The 18,445-nt window shown below is 42.1% G+C and overlaps 1 protein-coding gene across 1 annotated transcript in view; it reads left to right on the plus strand.

The window, feature by feature from the left end:
* Positions 1-18,154, plus strand: part of LOC117221702 (uncharacterized) — a 163,903-nt gene extending 145,749 nt beyond the window's left edge. Inside the window, exons 5-11 of the mRNA XM_033472870.2 lie at positions 5,075-5,158; positions 7,608-7,741; positions 8,227-8,363; positions 9,996-10,150; positions 13,758-13,999; positions 14,300-14,486; positions 15,330-18,154. Of these exons, the coding sequence (XP_033328761.1) occupies positions 5,075-5,158; positions 7,608-7,741; positions 8,227-8,363; positions 9,996-10,150; positions 13,758-13,999; positions 14,300-14,486; positions 15,330-15,526 (1,136 nt within the window). The 3' untranslated portion in view covers positions 15,527-18,154. The remainder of the gene's footprint in view (positions 1-5,074; positions 5,159-7,607; positions 7,742-8,226; positions 8,364-9,995; positions 10,151-13,757; positions 14,000-14,299; positions 14,487-15,329) is intronic.
* The last annotated feature ends 291 nt before the right edge of the window (positions 18,155-18,445 follow it).

An 18,445-nucleotide genomic window follows, 5' to 3' on the forward strand; every position in this document is an offset into this window, starting at 1 on the left:
TGTATGTCTTCAGCGCTTTAAATAAATATGTCCGCGTGTACCATTTATGGTACACGTGGCCTGATGGTCAAGTTTAACGTGTACCATTTATGGTACACGTGGCACGGAACGTGTTAATCTTCGCGTGATTTATATCGTAATACGCACTTCAATAAAGAAGCGTACTTAAAAATTTCTACTGGTAATATTTTTATAATATCAAGTATTGTGAAAGAAACAAGTCAGAAACCTGTCATTTTGAGACTGGTTTAGTAGTTCTAGCGTTAAATACGGCGCGTTCTCTTATAAAGTATGTCAAAAATGTCGTCGAAGAGAAGCTATAAATTCTCCCCAATTACAGTAATGTCTCCTTAATTCGCGCTCAGATTGGGCAAAAATGGATGCACAAAAATGGACAATTTGGGAAGAGGCGGCTCGTTTGTCAACAACCGCCGATTGTCAACAACTATAAAAACGAGACTTTTTATAACGAGACTCTTTCCAAATCGTCCATTTTGGCAATCTGAGCGCGAATTAGGGAGAAATAACTGTACCATGCCGTGTGTGTTACAATTTCAAAGAATTAAATTCGCGAAATTAATTTGACGTATCTTCTCTTCTCAAATCGTCCATTTTTGTGCGCAATCTGAGCGCGAATTAGGGAAAAATAACTGTATCATGCTGTGCGTTACAATTTCAAAGAATTAAATTCGCTAAATTAATTTGACGTTTCTCGGCGGAAATCCGAAATCATGGTCGTCGCGCACGTGCGCCGCTGTTAAAGTGCCAAAAATCGCCGACTCGCATCTTGTTGTTTTGCATCGTAAGATTCATCCAGGAAATGCACATTTATGCCTTATAATTAAAATGCTCGCGCATATAAAACGAGTTGATTCGCTATTAGCCGTGAATATATTCTAAATCTAATGAGGAATCCGAGACGTCATGGCCGAGTTACCGTCTGGAAAAATAAAAACGGTTCCGTAGGTGGTGGACGCCGGACTAGAGCGATGTTGATGATGATGATGAAGAGACGGCGGAGAAGAAGCGAGATGAAGTCGGTGCCCGAGGTCGTAGAATCGCGCGGCCAGACGAGGATACATTAAACCTAATGGGCCTTCTTTCGCGTAATTGACGATACCGCGGGTGGCCTTGCGTTTCCCGCAGAGATGGGTTTTACGACTTCATTCGAGATACGAGCGTGGCCCTCGAGGAATTCATCATCGGCGAACACGGACGCGGACGAATGTTTTGGACAGTCGGCCGCGGACGAGTGCATAAAAGCTCGTGCAGCCTCCCGGTGTGCAGATAGTTGGGCCCGATAACTGAATTCCCAGTGTTCCTCTCGCGTTACAGTTAGCCGAGATCGACGAGTCCTTCGACGCCGCTCCAGGATGTTAAAGGATCACTGAATTAGAACCGAAAGGCTTTCGCAGCGCGACCGCTCTTCGTGGAAATCGTTTATCCGCGGTTAATGCAAATATTAACACGTTCCGTGCCACGTGTACCATCGATGGTACACGCTTGCATGTTTACTTAGTGAACTGAACAAATTGTTTACAAGAAATTTAGAACCGAAGAATCAATTTCCACCGCAAGAATGGGCGTTGATAAGTTTTTGTTACGTTGTTATGTGTACGAGAATTAATAATTGCACGTAATACATCAAGTTTTAGTAAAATATCAAAGTGTGAAGATTCGAGTAAAAAAAGCTCGGCACGGAACGTGTTAATTATATATTGTTATATTAATTATATGCTCGTGGATATATGTATATATATACAGGGTGTCCCAAAAATGTCTCGCAATCCGAAAGTGGCGGGTTTCTCAGGTCATTTGAAGCAACTTTTTCCTTTGCGAAAATTTTCTCCGAGGCACCGTTAACGAGTTACTAACGAAAAACAGTGACCAATAAGAATCGAGTACGGCTGACGCGAGGCGGCCCAGTCAACCAGGCTCAGTCGCCTCGCGCCAGCCGAGCTGGGATTCGACCGCTCGACCGCTGGCGCCGTTGGCTCGGCCATCTCGCGCCAAATGATCTCGCCTCTGATTGATCACTGTTTTTCGTTAATAACTCGTAAACGAAGCCGCGGATTGCATTTTCGCTAAGGAAAAAGTTGCTTCAAATGGCCTCAGGAATCCCCTACTTTCGGATTGAGAGACATTTTTGGGACACCCTGTATATATTTTTCACATTCTTGCGAGTATTCTAATCAAAAGAAAATTCATCGTACAAGTCGCACTACTGCACAGCAATGAACAATCTTTTTATGCTTCGAGGGTGAAATTCATAAACTTTGAATTGCTGTAACTTCGCGAAGAAAAATCATACGACAGTCTACCTAGGCTCATTTCAAAGGGCTAAGTCTCTACTTTCATCTTATGAACTCGATTTTCTCAATGATTCCAGTTTCTGATATTCAGACAGCAAGCAAGAAGTTGTCCTCTTTCCGTTAAAATGTTACAAGCTCTGCGAACGTTTAAATTCAAAAAATTCTGTGGAGTTTAAGAACATCTTTTTCGGATTCCATCCTATCCGATCTTACAAAAGAAGGTCTCCGCTTCACAATCACATCTGAAAAGTCGATCTACGACTTTTGCCTCGCGGTTTTCTCTCCATGATTGCCAAGGAAGTCTGAAATGAACTTCTCAGCCGCGTATTACACGGAATTCTACTCCAACGAGGATTTCCACTCTGAAAATTCAAACGATTCTTTCTCGCTGCACGTTGCACGAACGCTTCCATCGGAATCCTGCTCCGAAAACGGCAGGCCGCCTCTTTCTCGGAGCCGGAGAACGAAAGATCTCCGAAATCCTCGGCGGCGCGTACTCGAGCGAGTATCTGCGTTGCGCAACCGTCTCCATTGTTTACGCTCGGACGTTTTGCCGGCCGATGAACACAAAGCACGTATCCGCAATTCTAATCAGCGTGCGTGCATACCTCGCCCCGCTCGGGAACGCGTGCAGCGCGTGCAACGCGTGCACCGGACAGCGCGCGGCGAACAGCAGCGCGGAGAGGCGCACCGCTGGCTCCCCGGGCGAAAAGTTGTATCATCGGCCCGTACACCGACTGTGACTATCTGCAGCCCGCATCTTCCGCCGTCCATCTTCCACACTCCCGCCGGATTACGTCGGTTCGCGATGGAAACGGCTCCTTACTACGAAGAGCGCCTATACCGGGCCTCGCCTCGCTGGCTTACTTTCACTCGTCATCGGCGACCGGCTTTTCCGCCGCTTTCCGCCCACCGGATGCTCGATTTTCCGACCATTTCGACACCGGACTTCCACCTCTCTCTCTCTCTCTCCTCGATCCTCTCAGACGGATCCTTTCCTTCGCTGGATCCATCCCGAAAAGGCTCTCGAACGTTTCTGACGTCATCGATCTCTGCGTATCGACGCGCGACGCCAAAAGTAACACCGTTTCAGTCTTTTTACCAGAACTAACGCGTTTCAATTTTCTTACGAAAATTAACACGTTTCAGTTTTTTTTACCAAAAGTAACACGTTTCAGTTTTTTTTACCGAAAGTAACGCGTTTCAATTTTCTTACGAAAAGTAACACGTTTCAATTTTCTTACGAAAAGTAACACGTTTCAGTTTTTTAACAAAAGTAACGCGTTTCAATTTTCTTACGAAAAGTAACACGTTTTACTTTTTTTTTACCAAAAGTAACGCGTTTCAATTTTCTTACGAAAAGTAACACGTTTCAGTTTTTTAACAAAAGTAACGCGTTTCAATTTTCTTACGAAAAGTAACACGTTTTACTTCTTTTTTACCAAAAGTAACGCGTTTCAATTTTCTTACGAAAAGTAACACGTTTCAGTTTTTTAACAAAAGTAACGCGTTTCAATTTTCTTACGAAAAGTAACACGTTTTACTTTTTTTTACCAAAAGTAACGCGTCTCAATTTTCTTACGAAAATTAACACGTTTCAGTTTTTTTTACCAAAAGTAACACGTTTCAATTTTCTTACGAAAATTAACACGTTTCAGTTTTTTTTTACCAAAAGTAACGCGTTTCAATTTTCTTACGAAAAGTAACACGTTTCAGTTTCACGTTTCTTACGAAAAGCAGCACAATTTCAGTTTCTCTCTTGCATCATACATTAAATTTAATTGGTCCCTTCTTCTAACAGCAATCTTATTAAATAGAAGGACCGACATCGGAAGACTAAAACGAAACAAGCCATTGGACTTTAACAGATTTATCGAAATAAACTGAAATCGATACACAATCTCTAGTAGTGTAATTATTAGACCGCGCATTTTATGCATTTGTAATAAAAATATGTAGGTGAAATTTCGAACGGTGAAGATATTAAAAGAATTTAAGGACATGTAAGTATTATTTTCAACTCGTCGTCGTTGCAACTGATGCAAAATGAAAACGATCCAAGTTAATTTTAAGAAATATAAATCGGATGAAAATGTTTCCTCTCTTTTCGCGATCGTAATTAGTTGAAAATAACGTAACAATATCCTTGAATTCGTTTAGCTTAGAATCCGCGCCCGTTTTAGCTTTTTATTACAATTAAAATAAAAGGTAACATTTAGTACGACAATAATTGTATTAAACGTACGAAATATTATTAAATACGAAAAAAATAGTATTAAACGTATGAAATATTATTAAATACGACAAGAATAGTATTAAACGTATGAAATATTATTAAATACGACAAGAATAGTATTATACGTATGAAATATCATTAAATACGACAAGAATAGTATTAAACGTATGAAATATTATTAAATACGACAAAAATAGTATTAAATTTATGAAATATTATTAAATATGACAAAAATATTATTTAGTTGGATGTTATTCTATTAAATATGACAAAAATGTTATTTAGTTGGATGTTACTCTATTAAATATGACAAAAATGTTACAAAATTATTAAACATGGCAAAAATAACATTTTCCTCGTAAATGCATAAAATTCGCGGTCCAGCAATTACGATAACCGGTACGAACGACTGGATGAACACCTACGTGATATTATTACCCATCAATTAATCAATGTTGCTCGCAGGCAAATCGTCAATTTATATGGGAACATAAAATAGAGAAATAATCGAAACGTAATGTTTCAGACATCGAAGCCGAGTGCCAGGACGACTACATGAAGATCAGGATCGGCTTCAACGGCTCGTTCACCGGTCTGCTGTACTCGGCAGGTAAGAATTTTCCGGGCGAGGTCCAGGAGACCCGGGAAACGGCGATGTAGGATCGGCGAACGCGAGGAATCGATGCCGATCGAACTATCACGTCTCGAACCCTGCGGGACCGTGCCGCATCGCGCCGACCTGGCATTCGCAATTGCCAATTATCCTCGCGAGCCTCACGGCCGGCCCGATCGATGCCGCGCGCGGTGACGAGCTAATGGCAGGAATTATCGTTGCGAGTCGTCGTTCGAATTTTCCTTTTTGCTTTCCGCCTTGTTTCTCGCCACGCGAGAACGGTCGGACGGCGCGCTTCCGTTATTTTGAAAGCCGGCCGAACAACGCGTCGCGTCCCCGCACGCGATCCGCCTCGAAATAGCGCGTCCTTGTTGACCACACCGTTGTGACCACGTTTTCCTCCGCGCGTGATTTAAAGCCGAGCCGACGATCCGCGTTCGCGCACGGCTCGACCTGCCCCACGGTTTTTCCATTCGAGCTTTAAGAGCGGCAACAAGAACAGCGCAATCTCGGTTTCATTAACGCCTGCCTATTCCTTTCTTGCGGACGGTTCCACGGTTTTCTCGCTGTCCTTGAAAAATTCTTCCGATCGGCTGATTTACCGTTCTTAGACGCGAGGCTGCGAACGATCTCGATCTCGTTCAGACACGCAGCGGTAGCCAATTACATACTGCGGCTTTAGTTTATTTTCAAGCATAATTAACTTCATATTTATCTAATAACATGTGTTAGGTTTGTTCTATTTTGGTTCAATTTCTCGTTTATTTTGTGAAATGAAAGAAAAGTAAGGGAGGGTTGTTTTTAACCCTTAGCACTCCGAAGGCTCCGCTACGGAGACATTTGTCATTTGTTCCGTAAATCCGAAGGCTCCACTGCGGAGCCAAATGTTTTTAGCATACGTTATCGTCGGCGATAGTAATTGTTATCTGTAGTTAAAACGTGCTAAGTCTGTACCATTACGATTAAACCATTTTTTGACCTTTTCTATGGTTAGCAACATGGAGAAAAATAAATATTACGATGAGAATTTAGAGCCGAGCGATACCGAAGACGTATTTGATTTTGAAGAGTTAAAAGACATTATGGAAGACAATGTTGGTTATGATTCTGACGCTTCGAGTAATAGTAGCGAAATTATACTACCAAAGAGACGACGAATGAGAATTATTGAAAGTGAAAGCGAAGATTCGTTACAAGACTTGGATGAACGGCGCGATGTTACGGAAGAATTACATGTTCCAGATAGAATACCTTTTAGTGTATTGCCACAGGTCGTTGGACCGCAAGTTCCTACAAACGTTGAACAGCCGATACAATATTTTAAATTATTTTTCACGGGCGAATTGGTAAATGAAATTATAAAGGAAAGCAATGATTACGCAGAAAATGTTCTGAACTTGAAAGAAATATCTAGTAACTCTATTTGGCAAAGCGAATACTGTGACACTTGTCCAAGTAAACCCAGAATGCACACGGGAGATTGTTACCAAAGATATCGCACCATGGTGAATTACAAAATTGAAAATTTATCTTTTATTTACAATAGGAAAATGTATATTTATAAAATAAATAAAATCAAATGCATTCGCAAGGACGTGTAATCTTTTCCGCTGAAAATAAGACTTCCTTTATCTCGGACGCTTTGCTCCAAAAATGTGCCGGAGTTGCTGGCAGATAGTACTCGAGAAACGTGTGGAGCGCTAAGGATTAATACTTCTGATAAATAATAAGTCCGACTTTTGAATATACGTGCAAGAAGGGAGCAAGGAATCTTTCGAAATTCTGCGACTCATAGGTCGATGAGTAAATAACGATTGGAGTTAGAGGAAAGGACGTGTAATCTTTTCCGCTCAAAATAAGACTTCCTTTATCTCAGGCGCTCCGCTCCAAAAATGTGCCGGAGTTGCTGGCAGGTAGTACTCGAGAAACGCGTGGAGCGCTAAGGGTTAATATACGATAAAAATGACTTCAATTTTTCATGCTGAATTCGCGAGATTTTCTGCAAAGCTTATGGAAAAGCTGAAGAAAATCCTGAACGAATGTCGTGGTTAATATAAAATAAATCGTTGTAAATCGTTCTAAGTTATCGCAATGTTAATTCTATTGGTAAAACGTGTGAAGATTACGGAGAAACAAAATAGTGACTGTTCATTTGAATTTTTGTTTTTGCTTACAATTTCAGTAATTTATTTACTGCGAACCGAACCTATTTTTCTCTCGATGCGTTAATTATTGTGCCTGTTACCACAGAATAAGTCCTGCGTAACCTCGAAAAGCTTTGAGAACCGGTGCGAGAAGAGCGCGATCTTCGCTTAAAAATAGATCCGTTGGATTCGCGTATGCTACCGGAAAGGCCGCCGGGAATCATCAATTTCCGTAGATCGCGTGCAATCTTAAGATCGTTTGGAGTATTAGAGGACTAAGGACAAATCGATTCTAATTGCAGGCTACTCGTACGACCCGGACTGCATGTACGTTAACGGGACGGGCCGGGATTACTACGAGTTCTACATTCAGCTGAATCGTTGCGGCACCCTCGGCGAGAACACTCATCATCAGGACAGCAGAAAGAATCCGACAGTACGTAAAACAGAGTACAGTCTCTGGTTCGTTAGCAGCCCAGCGTGAGTGCCGCTGGGTCGTTTGACAAGGAGTAATAATGATTAACGTTCCCCTTGAAAAATCCCCGACTCCCCCAATCATCGTTCGGCTCTTATTTCCCGATCGTCCAACCCGGGGACGTTTAACGATCGGCCGTATTAATACACGCGACTCCTTCGCGTCGGCTCGCGTCATAAAGGAGAGGCCGCACGTTAATAATTCTGTTACGTTCTGCTTATACGATTTATTAAACGCGCGCTCGCGAACGTTCGGCTGATTTATCGCGGCGCGGCGCGCGCCGAGACGTGTTTGTTTGCCGTGAAACGCGATTAGTCGGCTGTGACGGGTTTGTTTTAATAGTGGAATAGTTTTCTCTCTTTTTCGAGAAAGAGAGACATAGCGGGAGAGAGGGGGGGGAAGAGAGAGGAAGAGCGATTTACGATCGGCTGCTCGAAACGTTTCAGAAAAACCTGATGTGGAACACCGTCACGGTGCAGTACAACCCGCTGATCGAGGAGGAGTTCGACGAGCACTTCAAAGTGACTTGCGAATACGGCTACGACTTCTGGAAGACCGTCACCTTCCCGTTCCTCGACGTCGAGTAAGTGTGCAAATCGGTTTACACGCGAATCTCGCGGACCCACGGCTACCCGTCGTATTTATTCACTTTCGCCGACCGTTTCTGGAGAAACTCGCGTGCTCGGAGGAGACGCGTCTATCGATGCTCGTATCCGCGACGTACAGTAATGTCTCTCTAATTGACGCACAGACTGTCCACAGAAATGGACAATTTGGGGAGAGGAGATACGATTATTCGAGCCTTGCAATATATTATAATTTTAATGTTATATTATATTATAATATATAATTATATATTAAAAATATATTATATATATTATATATATTAAAAAAATATTATAATATTATATATTATATATTATATATTATAATATTATAATATTATATATTATATATTATATATTATAATATTATAATATTATATATTATATATTATATATTATAATATTATAATATTATATATTATATATTATAATATTATAATATTATATATTATATATTATAATATTATAATATTATATATTATATATTATAATATTATATATATTATAATATTATAATTTTTGACAATCGATAACCATAAAAAACGAGCCACAAGGCTCGAATAATCGTATCTCCTCTTCCCAAATTATCCATTTTTGTGAACAATCTGAGCGTCAAGATTATGTCATGTACTGTACTTGCTCGCAATTTCTATCGAATCCGAAAAGATTCGTTGCGAAAGAGTCGTTCAATTTTTGCTTCGCGATATAACAGAAATCCTCGGTCGATAAATTCTCGAACAGATTTCCATATGATACTTGAAAGGAGCATCAGGGAACGTCATATTAATTAACCGTTCGAGTCCCAGGGGTTATTCAGAAAACACGGTCGAAAAATGACGAACAGCGTGACAACGCTTGTCTTAATTAATTGCGAAGAGAACCAAGCGGCGCGACAGCGTTCGTCAAGATTGACAAACAAAACAAAAAGAAAAAGAAAATTAAAAAAAAACAACTATGCGACGTACGTGTGTCACTGAACAGCGCGATCGCGTTGCTTGGGACTGAAACGGTTAATGAATATCAATATCGCAATACGCGCCGATAAAATAGGAGCACACGTAGGATAGGAGCACAAATAGGAGCATCGCGATATGTATTACGGACGCTTAACTGGCCGAGCAAGCCCGTAAATGGATCTTTAGATAGAGCCCCCGACGAGCTTAATTCATCGAGCGCGCGGCTCGTTAGGAAATTAACGAACGGGGGAGCAATTTTGAAATAAACAGCTGGATCGTTTAACTCGAGCCAGTTGAAACTGTAACCGCGCGCTTTGCGATCAGCCGCCGCTAATGAACCGAACGCACCCGGCGTCCCGAAGAGCGAAGAAAAATCGTAACACTTGCTCGATGAGGTGATAATGATATAATAACTTGCTTTTAGACGAGGATGCGAAAGAAACCGATTCAGTTTCTTGCGGATCGAAGCGGTTCGTTCGACGGGCTATTAGAAGGCTTCCGGCAGTTAACAGGTTCCGCGAACCGAATTAGGTCGCCGGACAATCGTTCGCGGGAACGGATTTCGGTCCACGGAAGTGGCCGTGTCCCAGTCCCGGCGCTGGATAACGGGCAGCCGGTTACTACCATTAGCCTAACGCGAGTATCTTCTTCCAGAGTGGCGACGGGAAATCCCGTAGTGTTCACCCTGCAGCCACCGGAGTGCTACATGGAAATCAGATACGGTTACGGGACCACTGGAACTAGAGTGGCTGGACCAGTTCGTGTCGGCGATCCTCTGACTCTCATTATCTACATGCGCAGCAAATACGGTACGCGCGCATAACTGCACGCATTTTCGCTTCACCCTGACTCTTCCTCACCATCTCTCTCTCGCTCTCTCTCTCTCTCTCTATTGCTCTCCCTCTCGCTCTCTCTCTATTGCTCTCTCTCTCTCTCGCTCTCTCTCTATTGCTCTCTTTCGCTCTCTCTCTATTGCTCTCTCTCGCGCTCTCTCTATTGCTCTCTCTCTCTCTATTGCTCTCTCTCTCGCTCTCTCTCTATTGCTCTCTTTCGCTCTCTCTCTATTGCTCTCTTTCGCTCTCTCTCTATTGCTCTCTCTCGCTCTCTCTCTATTGCTCTCTTTCGCTCTCTCTCTATTGCTCTCTTTCGCTCTCTCTCTATTGCTCTCTCTCGCGCTCTCTCTATTGCTCTCTTTCGCTCTCTCTCTATTGCTCTCTTTCGCTCTCTCTCTATTGCTCTCTCTCGCGCTCTCTCTATTGCTCTCTCTCTCTCTCTCGCTCTAGCTCTCTCTGTCTCTCTATTGCTCTCTCTTCCGATCTCTCTCTATTACTCTCTCTCTCTCGCTCTCTCTCACTCGCTCTATCTCTCTCTCTCGCTCTAGCTCTCTCTGTCTCTCTATTGCTCTCTCTCTCGCTCTCTCTCTCTCTTCATTGTTCTCTCTCTCTCGCTCTAGCTCTTTCTGTCTCTCTATCGCTCTCTCTCTCTCTCTCTCTCTCTCTCGCCCTCTCTCTATTGCACTCTCTCTCTCTATTGCTCTCTCTCTCTCCCTCTCTCCCCTGATCCCCGTCCAGTCCCATGCTCGTCAAGTCTACATAAACTTAATCGCGCGACGCCACGTAACATCTGCCGGGTGTTATTCGTCGGAGTAACGGGACGACCGAGCCCCACTTAGCTCAACGTCATTTTCCCTTCGGGAAACTAATATTAGACCGCTCTTTTACCCCGATCGATACGCCGACCGGAGGAGAGCACTTCCGCTTCCGACGACGGTGTCAAAGGCGTCACTCGTCTCCCTTTCAAGAGGTGATCCGATCGAGTCGAAGGACTAGGTCTTCAAGGCCGGACAGCAACAGTCTACCGTCTTCCACGAATAGACTTTCGTGGAAGATGTTGCCTCTCTTGACCCTCATCGTACATCGCTCGGGTCTTCTCGGACCCAGAGGCCCGGCTTCACCGTTTGACACACGATGCTGTCTTTTTGTGTTAGAGCGACAACGAATTTGTTATATTCTATTGTTTAATTATGTGATTAGTGCAACTCTGCTTAGAAATTAAACGAAAAATAGTATTGCAAGATAATAGTAATAATAGTGATAATAGTAATGATCATAATGAGAACAAAAAATTTTAGCTCGAAAGGTTTGTATACATAAGGTCATGGGTCCGTTTGGACCCAATTACGGGCGTAATTGCGGGGTTAACGCTGGATTTACGGAGCACAAAAAGCAACTGTTTGGTATAAATTTATAAAAGTAACAATAAGATATTTATTCTGATTTTTAACGAGCGTTATTGCAACATTTGCCGCAAGTAACATATAAATTGAATAAATGACCCATAAATGTATCTTTACGATATGAATAATCGTAAATTAAAAAATTAGTGTTCTAATCCGCAAATCTAGTGTTAATGATGTTATTAGTTGATCCAGAGAATCATCCAGGTCCGGAGAATCTAGAGAAGTCGTCTTCGATGCTCGTAGGCTCGTGGAGCTATTACGAACAAACGTCGTCATTCGTGGAAAATGGTTGTCCTTCAAAATCCGGGCTCGTTCAATGGTGTCCCTGCTTGAATAGCTTGATTAAAAGGGACATTTAGCCTCTTCCAGGGAAGTAATTCTCAAAGTTAATTGCTCCGCGACGCTCCACCCGATTAAAAGAACCGGTCAATCCCATCCAGGGAAGTCATCGCCAAAGCTTACTGCCCACGCGAGGCTTTACCCGATTAGTCGATTAAGAGAACCATTTAAGTGCGTCTAGGGGAGCGATCTACCAGGTTTATTGCCTCGCGGTGTACTTACGACTACGATCATTTCCCTGGCAATTTCTCTGTTCCATTGCCTCCTTCTTTCTGCACCCTTGTCTCGGCTCGAGTGTCCCAACGCTGAGGAGTACAGTAATGTCTCCCTTACTGACGCTCAGATTGTGCACAAAAATGGACGATTTGGGAAGAGGAGATACGATAATTTGAGCCCTGCAGCTCGTTTTTTTATAGTTGTTGACAATTCGTAACTATAAAAACGAATCGCAAGGCTCGAATAATAAATATCTCCTTTCTCCAAATTGTCCATTTTTGTGGACAATCTGAGCGTCAATTAGAGAGACATTACTGTACTTCCTATTACTGACTTTGTCACTATTTTTGTGGTCGAAATCAGTTTCTTGTTACGTCTATTTCCACTTCGTGAGTACTTTCTCTTCAAGTCCAGAATTAAAATCCAAGTTTATCCGCAGCTAACTTCCGTTGCAAGTACAGTAATGTCTTCCTTACTGACGCTCAGATTATCCACAAAAATGGACAATTTGGGAAGAGGAGATACGATAATTTGAGTTCTGCAGCTCGTTTTTTTATAGTTGTTGACAATTCGTAACTATAAAAACGAATCGCACGGCTCGAATAATAAATATCTCCTTTCCCCAAATTGTCCATTTTTGTGGACGATCTGAGCATCAATTAGAGAGACATTACTGTACTTCCTATTCCTGACTTTGTCACTATTTCCGTTGTCGAAATCAATTTCTCGTTACGTTTATTTACACTTCGTGAATACTTTCTCTTCAAGTCCAGAATTAAAATCCAAGTTTATCCGCTGCTAACTTCCGTTGCAAGTACAGTAACGTCTTCCTTACTGACGCTCAGATTGTCCACAAAAATAGACAATTTGGGAAGAGGAGATGCGATAATTTGAGCTCTGTAGCTTCGTTCTTTATAGTTGTTGACAATTCGTAACTATAAAAACGAATCGCAAGGCTCGAATAATAAATATCTCCTTTCCCCAAATTGTCCATTTTTGTGGACGATCTGAGCGTCAATTAGAGAGACATTACTGTAAATTGTTTTATCAATGTTTTTACTCGATGCAGGAATACAAGCAGAGAAAATTCTGTCTGTAAATAATATTTAATATTCGAGATATTTTACCAGTTTAACGAGCATGTTAATTACAAAACTGAATAATAAAATTCATGTTAAGTGTTCTAAATTTGCTCCCTCTGCTTCGATGCACTTTCGAAGCCTTTTCCGAATATTATTCACGATTGTCACACACTCAGTTCTTGTAATTTCGTTGCACTTATTTTGAAAAGCTGGTTCTAACACGTTCGTAGACTTTAACGATCATTCACGTGCGTCGAGAATATCGGCAAATCTATGAAAACTTAGTGAAAGAAAATACAGTAATGTCTCCCTAACTGACGCTAAGATTGTCCACAAAAATGGACGATTTGGGAAGAGGAGATACGATAACTTGAGCTCTGCAGCTCGTTTTTTTATAGTTGTTGACAATTCGTAACTATAAAAACGAATCGCACAGCTCGAATAATCGTATCACTTTTCCACAAATTGTCCATTTTTGTGGACAATCCGAGCGTCAATCAGAGAGACATTACTGTAAAACGAAAACATTTCCTTCGCCAGACGGTTTCGACATCGTCGTTAACGACTGCTACGCTCACAACGGCGGCAACAAACGGATCCAGCTGATCGATCAATACGGTTGCCCGGTGGACGACAAATTGATCAGCCGATTCCGCGGATCCTGGTCGGAGAGCGGCCTCTTCGAGACCCAAGTGTTCGCCTACATGAAGACATTCAGGTTCACCGGCTCGCCGGCCTTGTACATCGAGTGCGACGTCCGGATGTGCCACGGGAGATGTCCGGTAAGCACCTGCGACAGCAGAATACAGTAATGTCTCCCTTACTGACGCTCAGATTGTCCACTAAAATGGATAATTTGGGAAGAGGAGATACGATTATTCGAGTCTTGCGGCTCGTTTTTACAATTGTGGACAATTTATAACTATAAAAATGAACCTCGAATAATCGTAACTCCTCTTCCCAAATTGTCCATTAGAGGGCGTCAATTAGAGAGACATTGTTGTATGCGAGTTATGTATGCGGTTATGAGTCGCGCGGTTATTCATACTTTGATCACCTGTCGCGGTCCTCGAACCGTTCAGAGCCAGCCCTGCCACTGGAGGAACGCCAAGAACGTGGCCAAACGGTCTCTGCCAGATATCGGCGGCCCCTCGACACCTGCCACCAGCCTATCGGAGAACGTCAACCTTTTCCAGTCGTTGCGCGTTCTTCAGGAGGGCGAAGCCGACACCGAGTTCTTCCAGAATTCCACCACGGCTTATCGAAGCGGTAATCTTATTCTTTCCTCCGATTTCGTAGAAATAAGTAAGATTTATTTTAATTCGCGTTCTCCCCCCCCCCTCCCCCCCGCCCTCGAATTCCCTTGGGACCTCATTGTTTCCCGGGGGCGAATACAATTGCTATAAATGCAACAAGCTCCGTAAGACCGTAAAGTATAAAAACATTTGCATTTTTTTAACAGTAAGGTTGAAACAAAAAATATGTCAACACTGATAATATATTGTAGATATAATAATTTGGCGCAGTAAAGACAGATAAAAGAATAAAGAACTTTGGCTAAAATAATTAAAAATAAAAATAATACTGACAGTGGCGCGCGAGTTACAATAAAATAGTACAGATTAGGCTAAGATAGGATTAAAATGTGCATTGCAATGGAATAAAAGTAGAGTAAAAAGAAGTAAAGTGTAAAAGTAAGAGTAAAAGTAAAAGCAAAAATAAAAATGAGTTTAGTAGCTGTGTGTGTGTCACATAGAGAAATAAGATAAAATATAAAGATAATTATTTATATATATTTATATTATAATTATATATAATTATTATATATAATTATATTATATTATATATAATTTTATAATTATATATAATATAATATTATATATTTATTTATATTATTTTTATATTAATAATTATCGAAGCGATAACTTTACCCTTTTGTTCAATTTTAAATCCCTTCATCCCTTATAGCACGTTGAAACTGCGAAACTGTGACAAAATGCAAAAAGATAAAAATACGAAATCACCCTAAATGTTCCGAAGTGGTGAAAATTGTGCGAAACAATTCGTGGGATGAATTAGGGTTGAAAAGTGATTTTCATTTTCTTTTCGCAGGACCCAGCGAAGCGACGGGCGACAGAGTGTGCCTAAGATCGACGGTTCTTAGCACGATGATAGGGATCACCTGCGGTTTCCTCTGCATAATGGCGGGAACGATATTGGCCATGTGCTCGCGGATGCGACGACAGGCCAGGGAGAAGCTGCTGTCCGACAGCATAAGCTACATGACCCACAAGGGTAGAATCAACTAAGCTCGGCCTCTGCGACTGTACTTGCGAACCTTTCCTACTTCCCTCTTCTTGACCGCTTCGTGGTACACGCGTACCAGCTGAGCGATCGGAGAAAGTCCCTGTCGATAATGCGAGGACAATCTCACTCGGTAACGTTGGCTGCGGTCGACGAGGCGGCGCCGACGGCGGTATCGACAGTAGCGAATATAGGAGGACTTAATTGAAGTAATTTCTCAAATTAACGGATCCTCGTCGATGGATCCTTTCCAGGCGGATTAGTTGAACGCTCGGAAAAAAACGAAGAGTATTGTCAACCATTGTGATGCGATTAGATTAATGCGTTTTGTTTTAGAGGGAAAAATAGAACCCGTTCACACACACTGTCGGTAAAGAAGACAGGGAAATCGTTGCCGATTGAACTCGCTCATTCTGTTATCGACTACGCTTTCTCCCCAATGTTCTGTTCTCTTCTTCTCCGATCGGAGGAGAAACCTTCTCGTTTATCGCGTGTACAAGCGAGTTGCCGTCCGTCGATACGATTCAAGGCGAATTTAGAAGTCGAGGATTTTGCCACGACCTGTTTATCGAGCGCGCGAACGAGAAATATTTTTTTAGAACTTCTACGACGAAACGTGACGAGAAAGGTTTTGCAGATCGTTGGACTGCGGATCCGGAAGAATTTCTTTTACATGAAATTTAAGATTAAGAGATTAATTTAAGATTTAAGATTTCTTAACGTAAAGACACTATAGGCTTTTCATCGATGTACGCATATAGTGCATTCTCGTGTTTGAAAAGTTTACGTACGTAAATCCGTGGTTCGACGATCATGGTTCAGAAGATTTCTCTCCGCTCGCGCGGTCGACCTTACAGGAGATTAAAATAAATACCTAGATAACAGGCACCTAATGCCGTTGATGAGATTCAGTAGTTTAAGTATGTCCAATCACATTACTCGCCATATTCAGGAACGCTAAAATTTTTGGAGCCTCGAGTTGCAGCTTAACTAACCGGATATGTTAATAATTGCGTTGTTAATAATAACAATTTCCGCGTGGAGATTCTTACATACAAAAATATTCTTTTGATTGCGATGCCAAGAAAAATTAATTGCTATTGAAGAAATTCACTGAAAAAACTGAAATTGTTAATATTTTACCTTCGAAAGACTGTTCAGTCGTCGCAGGTAGAGAAAATCTCTCGAGAAATTAGTCAATTATCGTGGATTTTTGAAACCTATGAAACGATCGCCAGCGATCGATATAAACGTCGTATTTATTGACCATAAATTTACTAAATCGAGGAAGAATGCGGCCAACGATTGTACGAGCATCGTTAACGCTTTCTCGAGTTAGCAGCGAACAACATTTAACCCTTTGCGGACGAAGCCGCTCGACGGGCGAGCGTCGCTGTGGGCGACAGGTATTGCATATAAAATAAAAATGTTAAATTAAAATGTAATATAAAATATGTGAAAAACTTTGCTGGTTTCTCCGGTAGCGACACTGAAAGACTGAATCGACGAAACAGAAATTCGTTCTCTGAAGCTACGGTTAAATTAATAAATTTATATTAACCCTTAGGGGACCAAAACTATTTCCAGTTTACACACTGCCAAGCCCAGACTGTTTTTCAGACGAAGAGAAACTTTTTACTGAAAATTTTTGTATCAAATATAGAGAAGAGACATTCCTTTTTTAAAATAAAACTTCGTCGATATATTTTCATCGAAACAATTTCTTCCAACGTTTCCTGCCAGATTTTACGGTTTTATCGATTTCTGCCGCGTGTATGGCGGCGTTGGACCGTCAAGGGTTAATAATTAACAAATTAATAAAAAAGAAAAACCGGTAAAAAGACTTGGTCGGCTATCTGCCGGCACTCGTCCGCGAAGGGTTAATTGCGAACGGAGGACGGGCTGCGTCGTCGAGGCGAAATGGAAACTCGTGCTCGAGGTTTCTGAATGTTCGCGAATAATGCACTAACGTATGATTTATACATTACGCTATATAACAAACAGCCACAATATCTAGGTTTATACTATCATATGCATACGGTATACATATAGAGCGACCAGATGTGTCTTGATTTCCTTCAATATTTTGTACCCCCTTCATCTTCGTACGTATGCTTCCCGAGAAGCGAGAAAAAAGCGAGAGAAAGAGATAGAGTGAAAGATTGATGAGAGAGAGAAAGAGAGAGAAAGAGAGAGAACCGATCGAATCGCCAGGATTCTCGCGGGAACGGCCAGCGAGGATTAAATAATATTTTGCGAGACCGCCCCGCGCGTTAATCGGGGGAGCCAAAGAAACGTAGCCCAGCTCTCGTCTTAATTAATATTTATTCCAGAATCTTGCCGATCTCTTCTCCCGCGCGACACTTGATCGTCACCCGGCGAAATATTAATTTCCCCTCCTGGTCGTTCCGGGGCCCCGTTTCATCGTTCTCGGAAAAGATCGAACAGAGACCAGAACAACGCGCGGAATTGTCATTCGTAAAAAAAAAAGAAAGAAAACCCACCCCGATACCAATCAGCCAGATCCACCTGCTCGATCGAATTACTTGTAAATATAGTACTGTACGACGCATAATATTTATAATTAAGCTCTCGTGTGTATCAAGGTTTCCAATAAACTGTAGAAGGAGTAACCCGACGCGTCAATTTGCCCGCGATCGATCGATCGTTTGGGACGCTTAGCATCGGCGTGGCCGCGATGTAAATATTCATGAGAGCCGCGAAAGGTGCGCCGTCACGGCCGGCAGCGAAAGATCGGCGTGACGAAAGGGAGCACCTACCTGGGCCGATTTTGAAAAATTCGTGGCCTCCTGGACCACAATGGCTGCGGCGCGGAACGAATCGTGTTTCCCAAACACCGTATATACCTCAACGATCCCCGAGCAATCGGTCTTTCGGACGTTTCTCAAAGATCGCCGCAAATG

Source organism: Megalopta genalis, chromosome 7, assembly GCF_051020955.1.
Source record: "Megalopta genalis isolate 19385.01 chromosome 7, iyMegGena1_principal, whole genome shotgun sequence".
In the NCBI taxonomy this organism is placed as follows: Eukaryota; Metazoa; Arthropoda; class Insecta; order Hymenoptera; family Halictidae; genus Megalopta; species Megalopta genalis.